The 12989-nt window shown below is 43.2% G+C and overlaps 1 protein-coding gene across 1 annotated transcript in view; it reads left to right on the top strand.

Annotated features, from left to right (window-relative positions):
* LOC131921489 (baculoviral IAP repeat-containing protein 1e-like) overlaps window positions 1–12624 on the top strand; it is a 31928-nt gene extending 19304 nt beyond the window's left edge. The window contains exons 8-14 of the mRNA XM_059276224.1: window positions 338–395; window positions 877–2985; window positions 5176–5343; window positions 7293–7445; window positions 7747–7833; window positions 9911–10075; window positions 11720–12624. Of these exons, the coding sequence (XP_059132207.1) occupies window positions 338–395; window positions 877–2985; window positions 5176–5343; window positions 7293–7445; window positions 7747–7833; window positions 9911–10075; window positions 11720–12084 (3105 nt within the window). The 3' untranslated portion in view covers window positions 12085–12624. The remainder of the gene's footprint in view (window positions 1–337; window positions 396–876; window positions 2986–5175; window positions 5344–7292; window positions 7446–7746; window positions 7834–9910; window positions 10076–11719) is intronic.
* The last annotated feature ends 365 nt before the right edge of the window (window positions 12625–12989 follow it).

Genomic DNA, 12989 nt, shown 5'->3' with positions numbered 1-12989 from the left:
CTGGAAGCTAACACTCTCAGTTGAGGCAAGAAGATTGCTGTGAGTTCAGGATCAGCCTGGATGATAGTATAAAGCTGCATCTCAAAAGACAAAAACAAACCAACAACAAACAGGAAAAAAGAAGCAAAAGGCAGTGAAAACCAAAAAGATAAGCAACTTTGGGTTTACATGGTATGTGCATGGTATTTGTGAACTTAAACATGACATTGCAAGAGCTGGAGATGTCACTCAGTTGGTGGAATGCTTGCGATGTTTATAAGGCATTAGGCCCTCAATGATAATGTAACACCCCAGTATTATGCAAACTTTGATTTAATAAAGAATTTCTCTTTCAAAGAGCACCATGGGTGAAAGCAATCACGAGGATCCAGTGGCCATTCACTCTACGGTGGCCGGTAAGAAATTGAAAGCAACATGGGATTGTGTGTATTTGTATGTTAGGATTTAAAAGGAAAGTATATTTATAATTGTCCAAGGAGCTCCTGGAGAGGAGAGCACTGACATGGAGGGAACTGTGGGTGAGAGAGTGTCAGCATTCCTGTGACATCTTGAGAGTGAATGCAGGACTAGTGACAGCGGTCCTTGTGTGAGATCCAAACCAGCCAGTCTTAAAGGCATCCTGCAGCAAGCGGGATTCCTGAGATCTTAAATGGCAAGTTAGGATGCCACGATGTCTAAATCCCTGTCAAATGAGGAACCTTAGACTTTTCCCCGACACATTCTGATGCTATGGATGGATCTGAGAGGATCATGAGGAGGGGGATGGATGTCTGGGAAGTGGAGACTCCTGATCCACCCTTAGCAGACAAGCAAAGTAATCACATTAGGATTGAGAAATGTGAAGGTGCACCTCCCTCTCCCCCCTCCTCTCCACAGACCTGGCTCAGAGTGCAGCCCAGTGGATTCAAGAGGCTAAGAGTCTGAGTGAGCAGCTGAGAGGAGCCTACACCAAGGCCACTTTCCGCCACCTGAATCTGCCAGAGGTGTGTTCCGGCCTCGGCACTGACCACTTGCTTGGTTGTGACCTGTCCATGGTTTCAAAGCACATCAGCAGGCCGGTGCAAGAGGCCTTGATGCTTCCTGAGGTCCTCAGCAATCTCAACTCCGTCATGTGTGTGGAGGGGGAAACTGGCAGTGGGAAGACAACCTTCCTGAAGAAAACAGCTTTTCTCTGGGCATCAGGATGCTGTCCCCTGCTGAACAGGTTCCAGCTGGTCTTCTACATCTCCCTGGGTTCCACCAGACCAGACCAGGGGCTGGCTGACATCATCTGTGCCCAACTCCTAGAGGCAGGAGGATGCATTAGTGAAGTGGGCCTGAGCAGCATCATCCAGCAGTTAAAACACCAGGTGCTGTTCCTGTTGGATGACTACCATGGGATGGACTCACTGCCCCAAGCCATAGAAACCCTGATTACAAGAAACTACTTGACCCGAACCTGCTTATTGATCACTGTCCATACAAACAGGGCCAGGAACATCCGCCCATACCTAGATACAATTCTAGAGATCAAAGAGTTTCCCTTCTATAACACTATCTCTGTATTACGGAAGTTATTCTCACATGATCTAACCCGTGTGGAAGAGTTTATAGTTTACTTTGTAAATAATGAAGATTTACAGGGAATTCACAAAACTCCTCTCTTTATGGCAGCAGTCTGTACTGACTGGTTTCAAAATCCTTCTGACCAGTCCTTTCATGATGTGGCAGCTTTCAAGTCCTATATGAAATACCTTTCCTTAAAACACAAGGCTACACCTGAGCCTCTCAAGGCCACTGTATCCTCATGTGGCCAGCTGGCCTTGAGAGGCCTTTTTTCGTCTTGCTTTGAGTTCAGTAGTGATGACCTCTCAGAAGCAGGTGTTGATGAAGATGAAGATCTGACCACCTGCTTGATAAGCAAATTCTCTGCCCAGAGACTGAGACCAGTTTATCGGTTCTTAAGTCCTTTGTTCCAAGAATTTCTGGCTGCCATGAGGCTATCTGAACTCCTGGCTTCAGAGAGGCAGGAAGACCAAGATCTGGGACTTGATTATTTGAGAAAAATTAATTCACCCATGAAGGCTATAAACTCCTATAACATATTTTTGAAGTATGTCTGTAGCCACCCTTCATCAACGGCAGGGCCAAAAATTGTATCTCATTTGCTTCAGTTGGTGCATGATAAAGAGTCGCTGGAGAACATGTCTGAAAATGAGGATTACATGAAGCTGCATCCAGAAACTTCCCTGTGGATGCAGTTTGTTCGGGGGTTGTGGCAGGTATCTCCTGAAGCTTTCTCTTCATTCGTTTCAGAACATCTACTGAGCATTGCTCTAAACTTTGCTTATGAAAGCAACACGGTGGCTGCCTGTTCTCCATTTATTTTGCAATTCCTTCGAGGGAGAACACTGGCTTTGAAAGTACTGAATTATCAGTACTTTGGGGACCACCCAGAAAGCCTGTTACTCTTGAGGGGTATAAAATTTTCCATAAATGGAAATAAAACAACATCTCGTGTAGATTATGCATTCAAGACATATTTTGAAAAAATGCAGCCACCAACTATTGATCAAGACTACACATCTGCCTTTGAGCATATAAATGAATGGAAGAAAACTTCTATTGCATATGACGAGGCCATAAAGAACCATATAAATATCCGACCCAGGGCCCTACCAGACATCTGTGAAGGGTACTGGAAACTGTCCCCCAAGCCGTACAAGATCCCTAGGCTGGAAGTCGGAGTGGACAACATGGGTCCAACAGACTCAGCACTGCTCCGGGTCCTAATGGAAGTCTTCTCAGCATCACAGAATATTGAACTCCATTTGAAGCACAGCAGTGGCTTTCTTGAAAGCATCCGCCCAGCTCTGGAGCTGAATAAGACCTCTGTCACCAAGTGCTCCATGCACAGACTGGAGCTCAGTGCAGCAGAACAGGAGCTGCTTCTCAGCCTGCCTGTCCTGCAGTCGCTTGAGGTCTCAGGGACAAACCAGTTACCAGGTATTCCCGATTGTCACTTAACCATTCTGATTGACAATGTGTTTTCTTGTTCTTAGTTTTATATGAATGAAAATTCTCAGGCACAAGGTCATAAATGTGCCTTGACAGGAGAGATCTAAGTACTTTCACTGTTTGGGACAGTGTATGATTCAGTGACAGTCCCTGAATCATAGAATGGGTTTGAAGTACCTCAGACAAAACTAGGAAAGCATTACTATCAGTATTTCATCTCTCAAGGTCATTAATAAGGGAGTTTGAATTGTTTGTTGCTGATAAATGATAGAGAATCATCTGCCCCCTCACTGCCTGAAAGAGGAGGTGGGGGTTAGCTTCTCCATAATATCAGTATAAAAGTGGGAAATAATCTCCATTTATTTCTGTCTTGAAGTCTCAATTATATTTGATAGTTTTCAGTGTGAGCTCCACCTACATTTCATTAAGTCTGTTTCTAGGTTTTGATATCACTGTAAATATTTAACTTTTTAATTTTATGATCATTCATAGTAAAGCTTTTTTTCTCATTGGCCTGTTAAATGATTGGACATGCTTTGATTTTATGTATGTTAAAAAGAAATTTTTTTTTTGAGATGATGTCTTCTGTAGCCCAGATTGGTCTTAACTTCATTATGTACTTGCTCCATCTCTCTCCATCTCCCCAGAAAATTACAGGGCATCCTGTCCCTGAAAAGGCATCTAAATTTAATGATAAATACCAACTCACTGATTCTGAAAGCACTGATTGACTTTTAAGTAAACTGGCTGGAGATAAAGCTCCGTTGGTTGATTTCTTGCCTAGCACAAATAGCTGGCTTTGAGCCATAGCACTTTGTCTCCAAAAACCACAACCAAAACAACAACAACAACAACAACAACAACAACAACAACAACAAAACACCAAAATAAAATAAAACAAACATTTTGTCAAGGCATTGAGGTTCATACCCGCACTTGTAGGAATCCAGAGGGTGAGTGAAGAGGGCTCTCCTGACTTTGAGACTAGCCTGGGCTATATAATGAATGAGTCTGGACCAGCCAATGCTACAGAGTAAAATTTTGTCAAACAAAACAAAACAAACAGAATCATCATTTTTTTCTGTTGCAGGAGTTCTTCTTTGTCTTGTGGATTTTAACCTAAACCTATCAAAACTCTTTATCACACATGTTTTTTTGAAAAACATTTTCTCCTATTCTGTAGATTGTCATTGTAATGTCATCTGACACATGAACAATTGTCAATTTGATAAGGTCTATATTAGTCAGGGTCTGTATTAGTCTAGAGGAACAGAACTTATGGAATGAGTCTAGATATAAACAGAAAGGGGATTTATTAAAATGGCTTACAGGCTGTGGTCCAGCTAGTCCAACAATGGCTGTCTACCCATAGAAGGTCCAAGAATCTAGTAGTTGTTGAGTCTATGAGGCTAGATGTCTCAGCTGGTCATCAATATGCCAGAATCCTAAAGAAGTAGATTGTAATACCAGTGAATGAATGTCTTTTCTAGGGAGAGTGAGAGCAAGCAGGCAAAGAGAGAGCTTCCTTCTTCCATGTCCTTACACAGACTATCAGGAGAGGCCCGGATTAATGATGGATCTTCCCACTCCAAAATCCAGATTAGAAGTTGATCTCCCCACTTCAAATGATCTAATTTGGAAAAAAAATATCCCTCAGGTGTGCCCAGTCCATTTAGGTTTTAGTTAATTTTAAATGCAGTCAAGTTAACAACCAAGAATAGCCATCCTAGGTCCAATTTTTTTTTTTTGCTACTGCTTTTTATAGCATATCTAAGGATCCATCATGAAATCCAAGGTTGTGAGGACTATCTGTTTTCTTCTAAGAGTTCTATAGTTTTAGCTCTTAAGTGTGTCATTGATCCAATTTGTTACTTTTTTATGAGTTAGAGTAAGAGTCTAACTGTGTTCTTTTACATGTACAAAACCAGTTGTTCCCATGCTGTTGTTGGTTGGGGAGGCTGTCTTATTAATTTTGTGAGTCTGGAGAGCACCATGGAGCTTCCCCTATGCTCAATGACCAGCAGATACTGCAGACAGTAGGTGCTTCATGGATGTGCTTCCTAAACAGATGTTAGGATCTCTGAGATGTTTTGTTATGAAAATATCTAAAAATCACAGCACACTTAAGAACACCCACTCGGGACTCTTGAGTGATGGAAACTATGTGCTGCTTCCCAGATCAACTCTTCGCTAACCTAGACAAGTTTCTGAGCCTGAAAGAACTGTCTGTGGGACTAGATGTCATACCAAATGTGCTTTCAGTCATCCCTGGAGATTTCCCAAACCTCCACCACATGGAGAAGTTATCCATCCAAACTTCCACAGAGTCTGACCTCTCCAAACTGGGTAAGAATGGCGCTTGGACCTCCCAGGTCATATTTCAGCTGGAAAAGCTACTTGGCTAATAATTGTTAGAATCATGAAATCATCATTAGTTAAAACTTCTGTGGGCCTGAGAGCATAAACTGTGTCCATGGGAAGGTGTAGGAATGGCACCCTTCCTCGGAGATTGATTTGTAACTCTTGAGTCTTTACTATATGCTAAGAACTGTTCTGAGCGCTTCATAAATTCTAACACACTCCTCACACTCACTGTGTGAGGGAAGGCACTGTGACCGTTGACACTGTGCATCTGGGGAAATGAAGGCACAAAGAAAGACATTAAGTGACTGGCTCAGGTTTATTCAGCTCAGCTAGTGTATCTTCAGGCCGTTGCTGTTGTAGGCACAGCCATGCAGCTGTGTTAAGCCCGATGCTGTTCTGTGTCCTCACTCAGGGAAACCTAATCTTTCCTTCTCTTCTTCCTACATCTTTACTAAGCAAATTACAGGGCATCCTGTTCTGATGTTGCCCTGATGTTTAGGCTTTCTTTCTCTTCCTCTGAAGCCCTGCCTTCTACCTGGTACTGCACTGGATTCGCGAACTCCATTGCTGAACATGACACCTTAACTCAAACACCTTGTTTTCCTTATCTTCCTCTTCAAAATTATTTGTAGTGTCCTTTGGTTTTGGTTTTAAGCTGTTTGTACTTACACATCTGCCTGCTGAGGCAGAAGGAAATCTTATAAGTAGCAATCTGAACCCTTTCCCCACTTTCTCCCTAGCCTAGCCTTGTGCTTGATGGACAGCTATGCAGCCATGTTTCTGAAATGCATCATTTAGCAAAATGCTTTAAAATATGATAGGCCGCTTGATTTGGTGCACACTGAACACTGAAGCCTAAGAAAAATGTCAATCTGGAGCTGACATGCAAAAGATCATCACGGTGGGGCATGGTGCTGCACACCTGTAACCCTAGCATGTGAGAAGCTAAGGGGGAAGGCTACCCCAAGTTCAAAATCATTGAATTTGAGGTCAGTCAGAGCTACACTGTAAGACTCTGACTCAAAAAGAGAAAAAAAAAATCTCACTCTTGTAATACATGGCATGCCTTGCACTCTTAAAACACTGTGATAGATCCCTGTTCCAACTGGTCTCAATTAAGACTCTGTTTCTAATCAAAAGGAAAACATGTGTATCCTCACTGATTAATCTTCAAAAACCAGGTATTCCGTACATGAGGGCAAATGCCACTGCCTCTTGACTCTCAGCGATCTAACTTTTTAAAAGCTCCAAACCACCATCTATTGTGATGACTTGATTATAAAGTATCTCCCACAGGAAAAACAAAACAAAACAAAAACAAACAAACAAAATAGTTTGAGGGTGCATGAGCAAGCACAAATACAAATAGATACATATAATAAGGTATTTTTAAATAAAAAAATAAACTTCAACAATTTATGCTTCAGAATTATCCTTCCTTTTATGTTACTTTGTATAGAATTTTCATTACATAAATGCAATATACAAATACAGAGACATTAGGGTTCAAAGATAAAGGTGGCTTTTATGCATTTGGTCTCAGATTCATGATGTGTGTGTGTGTGTGTGTGTGTGTGTGTGTGTGTGTGTGTGTGTGAATGACAGTGAAGTCTGTGTTATTTGGGGACTCTCTTAGAACCTCTGACCAAAAACTTGAAGGGAAATTTACTATGTCTGGTACTGAGGTTATTGTTAGTCTATGGTGAGCCCCTATTTGAACTTTGAGAGGTGAAAACTGATCCAGAGAGCATCGGGAGCTTCTCCCAGGTTATCTGCTCATTAGTCCATTGCAGAACCCAGTGTGGCTTGAGCACTAGCTCAGTGCGTCACTGCCTGTTAAATTGCTGTGGCTGAGCTGGTGGATTGAGAGGCCAATTCTGATGGGAATTTGTAGTCTTCTCTAATTTCTGAATATCCTTCATCTTTTCCAGTTAAATTGATCCAGAACTCTCCAAATCTTCATGTTTTCCACCTGGAATGTGATTTCTTTTCGAACTGTGAGTCTCTCATGACTGTGCTTGCTTCCTGCAAGAAACTCAGAGAGATTGAGCTTTCTGGACAATGCTTTGAAGCCATGCCATTTGGTAAGAACTATATAACATTGATTTTAGATGCTCCTGTGCACCAAGTCATTAAATACTCTAGAATTAAAAGGCTGCTGGTGTCACAGAAACTGTGACAGCACCTGACTTCAGTGTGTCTTTCACAACGATGAAGTGCATCTGTGTCTACAATGTAACCATTTCATTTTCAGAATTGTTTCCTCTGCTTAGTCATAGTAATTCAATCTGAATATTATATCACCTTTCATCTTACTTCAGTGGTATTCCTCTGTGTCACAGGAAATGTATCTGAACTACCTAAATTTTATTTTCCTTTTCCTAGTCACTATTTTGCCAAATTTTGTTTCTCTGAAGATACTAAATCTTAAACGCCAACAATTTCCAGATAAGGAAACATCAGAAAAGTTTGGTAAGTTTATAAAACAGTGTTTCTTTATTCTTTATCTCCCCTGCCCCCTCCCCCACTCCACCTTCTCCAGTGAACCCAGAACAGAGCAAGCTGTGAATGGTTCTCTCTTGATTATTGGTTAGGTTTTCTGTTGCTGTGATAAAACACCATGACCAAAAGCAGCTTGGGGAGCACAGAGTTTATTTCAGTTTTCAACTCTCAGGTCCCACTCCATCACTGAGGGAAATCAGGGCAGAAACCTGAAGGCAGGAACTGAAGCAGAGGTCTGCTGCTTACTGGCTTTTTCCTCTTGGCTGGCTCAACCTGCTTTCTTATAGCACCCGTGGTCACCTGTCCAGGGGTGGAACCACCCACAGTAAGCTGGGCCCTCCCACGTCAGTCATCAATCTAGAAAATGTACTTCAGACAGGCCCACAAGACAATTTGGTGGAGGCATTTTCTCAGTTGAGCATCCCTCTTCCAAAATGACTCTGGCTTGTGTCAATTTGACATAAAACGGCCAGGAACAGCATCCATGGTGATTGGTTCTGGGACTGCTGCTGATGCCAACATTTAGAAGATGCTCCAGTCTGTGATATAAAAGGTGTAGTGTTTGCATGGGACCCTATCGTCCATGTACGTCAAACCATCTCTGGATTGCTTGCAATGCCTAATACAAAATGTGCTACATAAACAGTATTGTGTTGTTCACGGAATATGACAAGGGGGAAATGCCTGTGTATGTTCAGCATGGACATAATTTTAAAATTATTTCAGGTCTGGCAAAATGGCTCAGAGCATTACAAGAGCTTGCTGCCAAGCTTGAAGCCACTTTCTCCCCAGGACACGCATAGTAGAAGGAGAGAACTAACTTAGGCATCTTGTCTTCTGACCTCCACACACACTCTATCACACACACACACACACACACACACACACACACACACATACACACAATTAATTAAATGTAATAAAAATTGAACCTTTGGTGGGTAGAATGTGCTGATACAGAGGGTCAGCTAGACCAGCTATGCTGGACCTTAGGAGGACACCATAGTGATGCTCAGTATCACCCCCACGTGCCATCATTGTTGGTCACACACATCCTGACACTTGATCTCATTAAATGCAAAGTTCTCAGACTCACTGACCTCTTAGGAGAGAATTTGGTCATGATAGCACTGTGTAATGTCATTGTCTGGCATCCACTCCAAATATGCAATGTCCTTTTTGTTTCAATGGTTTCAGGAATCCATACTAAAACTTCTATTTAAGGTTAAGAAAATACGACACAAAATCAACAAAATGATAAATATAAGAAGAGTTTAGGTACTTTGACCTAAGAACTGATTGTGAAAATAATGGGCTTTCATGGGAAACACTCTAACAAGTTAAATAAAGGGAAGAAAGAGAATGCAGATATGGGGTACAGAGCTGTATCTTCACAATGTTTCTCAAACTTACCATGCATAAAGAGAGCCTGAGTTTACCCTTGCTTTCTCTTCTCTTCATATAGAGACAGAACAGGGTGTGTGTGGACGCACGCATGTGGGTTTTGTTTGTGGGGAGATTAGATGGGTAATTCAGTGTGTTAAAATATCAGGGACAGAATCAGGCACCCAGATGATGACTAGCATGTATCACATGTTAATTGTGCCAAAAAGACATGGAGTATAATGAGTGCTAAGTCTCTGCACTGTGGAACAAAGAATTTACATGCATTTGAAGGGCAGAATGGGACAGCCAGATGGATTCCTCAGAGGGATTAGAGGAGGTGGGATGGCAAGGTAGGGGGCCAAAGTCTCTCTGCAGTTAGGGCAGTGACCTGCAGTGGAAGCCCTGCTTTAGAAGAGAGAGCAGAAATGGAAAGGCAGCCTGGACCTGTGTGAAGAGTCAGGTTGGGGAGGATGGAGGATCCCAGCTGCAGAGAGCAGCAGGAAGCAGCTGTGTGCTGACCCCTTCTCCTTTCCTTGGAGAGCACAGTGACAAGGAGGGCCCCTGCTAGGTGGGGCCTCCTAGACTGCAGAAGGTCTAGGTCATCAGCTGCTCGCTCATGAGGGGACTACTACTGAGGATGGCTTTGTGGTGTCTCCCACAGCACAGGCTCTGGGTTCTCTCAGGAACCTGGAGGAACTGCTCCTTCCCAGTGGGGACGGGATTCACCAAGTGGCCAAACTGATTGTCCGGCAGTGTCTGCAGCTTCGGTGTCTCCGAGTTCTTGCCTTTCATCAGACCTTGGATGACGACAGTGTGATGGAAATCGGTGAGTTTCCCTCAGGGAAGGGTTTCCCCTTGTGTGGAAGCAGTGGCATCATTGGAGCTGTCTGCTGCAAATGTCTAGAATGGGAAAGTCTTCCAAACTGTTCCTCATTTCCACCACCACACTGTTTCATCTCGTGTCGTTCTGCAGATAGGTTCATCCTGGTCTGACTGGGAAGGTCAACAGCCTCCTTTTTTTTAAGTGGGGTTATAGAAGCCATCCACCTGTGGTTTGTTTCCCCAGTACTGGAAATTGAAATCAGTGCCCCCGACACACACTAGATCAGTGCTCTACCCCTGCACCATGGACCACTAAATCTGTGTCTGACAGTTAGTGTTCCATACACCTGGCAGATCCTCTGTTAGTCAATTAAATATTGACAGTATGTAAACAAATGTGCAACAAGCTGAAACGTAGAACTGGATCAATGTTCCTGTTCACATTGTAAGTGTAGAGTCAACCAGATGAGGACGCAGACCTGTGTGCATTCTGCAACTGTGCCCTCCTCTTCCTCCACAGATGACCACTGCACTGCTTTCTTTACCTTAGAGTCATTTGCCACAGACTCCTCATGGAATGGGGTCCTTGCAATAGACACTGTTTTGTCTGAAATGTGTGTGCGCTTCATATTCCTAGTAACACATGTGACCAGAGTGATTGATTTCACTGCTGTGTGTCATTCCATTATTTGACCGATCTGCACTCTGTGTGTCCATTCAGTGGGCACTTGAGTTGTTTCTAGTAGTTGGTATCTATGAAGTGCTTCTAAGAACTTTCTCACACAGTATCCATGTTTAATAATGTCTAGGGTGAAATTTCTGAGTTACCCTACATAGATTGATTAAAAGTGTGTTTTGGGTTAGATGTGTCACATGCCTGTATTTCAACACTTGGGAGGTTCAAGAGTTAGATAATTTCCTAGTTCAAGGCTAGGCTGGGTTACCTGAGACTTTGAGCACAAACAATTAAAGAACAAACGATCAAACCTCTCCATGGTGTTTACCCATTTTCACCCTCACCAGAGTTTGCTTCATGTTCTGGCTCTGGGAGGTTTTGTCAATCTCTTACAGTTAGGCACTCTGATGATTCTCGTGGGTAGAAAAACCCAAACCTGAAGCTGGATTAGATCTTCACTTCCAAAGTCATGGGTCCATGGCCATTGAGAACTCACCATGTTTTGGCTCCATTTCCTTCAGAGCCCCTGCTCTCAGTAACCAGGGAGTCCCTTCTGGGCTACAGGTGAAAGACACTGTAGTAGCCAGTGAGAGGACACGCTGTTAGGACTGCCACCTTCTGTACTCTGCAAAAAGGGAGACGCTGCTGCCACAATTTCTCAGTATCTTCTACTGTAACTTTCCTTGATGTATGTCCTTCTGTGAGACCAGAAGAGAAGTCCACATTGCCGTGACAGACAAAGCTGTGTGAACTCAACTTCCTGACCTCTGCTTCCTCCAAACTGCTTGCGCTTTGGACAAGGTGGTTCCCTATCAACCAAGCAGCCATTTAGTGCTTTCAAAGAATGGTCTCTAAACTGTCATGTTGAGCATTTCCCACTTTCATCATGGTGGGTGTGGGAGTGGTACCATTAACTTGTCACCGTTACTGAAGTCCTCAGGATTTTCTTTTCATAAATGTTTTGTTTTCCAGCCAAGGGAGCAACCAGTGGAGGTTTCCAGAAACTTGAGACCTTAGATCTTTCAATGAACCACAAGATTACAGAGGAAGGGTACAGACATTTCTTTCAAGCCCTGGATAACCTGCCAAACTTACAAGTGCTCAACATCTGCAGGCGAATCCCAGATTCCATCCAAGTTCAGGCCACCACTGTCAAGGCTCTGAGTCAGTGTGTGTCCCGACTGCCCAGCCTCACCAGGCTTGAGATGCTCAGTTGGCTCCTGGATGAAGAGGACATGAAAGTGATTAATGCTGTGAAGGAGAGACACCCTCAGTCCGAACGCTTGACTGTCTTATGGAAATGGATAGTGCCCTTCTCTCCTGTCATTCAGAAGTAAAGGATGCAGCCAAGGCTACCAGTGATTCTAGAAACCCAATTTTCCAATGCATCTCACTCTAGCTGAGGGTGGGATAATGCCAGAATTTAGGACACTGAGCCAGGAGATACCAGCTTGGGTTATATAGTAAGACCATGCCTCCAAACCAAAACCAATACCAAACCATTTTGCTAGTGATTGCATATATAAGACTGCTTATTAACTATGGAAGACTGATAATTTTTCCATTATTTTTATTTTATATGGATGGGTGTTTTTGCCTGCATTTATGTCTGTGCATCACATGGGTGTCTGGTGTCTGCAGAGGACCAAAAAGTGTATTGAATTCCCCAGGGTCTGGAGTTATAGATAGTTGAGTGTCTCCATTTGGGTGCTGGGAACGGTACCTTTGTCTTATAAAAGCAACAAGTGCTCCTAATCCCTGAATCACCTCTCCAGCTCAAGTCCGACGATTTATTAAAGTAGACCATCACTGAACTTAGGAGCTATGATGAGCTGTCCTTGTATGGTCCTTCTGTGTAAAGACTAGAGCTTCACTCAGGTTCATACCTAGAACCCTCCATTGTCAAGGTCAACAGGAACAGGCAGGGAAGGGAGCATTGATCTATGTAGAAGCCACAATATGAAGGAGTATTTGATGAAGGTAAGAAATGGCCAGTTTAAGGATGAGTCAGTCCCACCCATGATGAAGCACGAGTCGACTTTAGCACAGGATGCAGACGACTCTTTTGAGAGATGCTCTTTAGTCTTTGCAGGGCTTCTGTATAGTCACCAGCTTTGGTGTGGCCATGCTTGCTCACACCATCTCCCATCCATTGCCAATGTGAGGAAGAAAGTGGGCTTAGAGAAAACTGCTATTGTTCCAGAGGCTTTTGAGATCTTTGCATGTGATGTAATGGTCTCAC

Source organism: Peromyscus eremicus, chromosome 11, assembly GCF_949786415.1.
Source record: "Peromyscus eremicus chromosome 11, PerEre_H2_v1, whole genome shotgun sequence".
NCBI classification, from domain to species: domain Eukaryota; kingdom Metazoa; phylum Chordata; class Mammalia; order Rodentia; family Cricetidae; genus Peromyscus; species Peromyscus eremicus.
The sequence above is the reverse complement of the archived record's forward strand: the minus strand, read 5'-3'. Positions and strand labels throughout refer to the sequence as shown.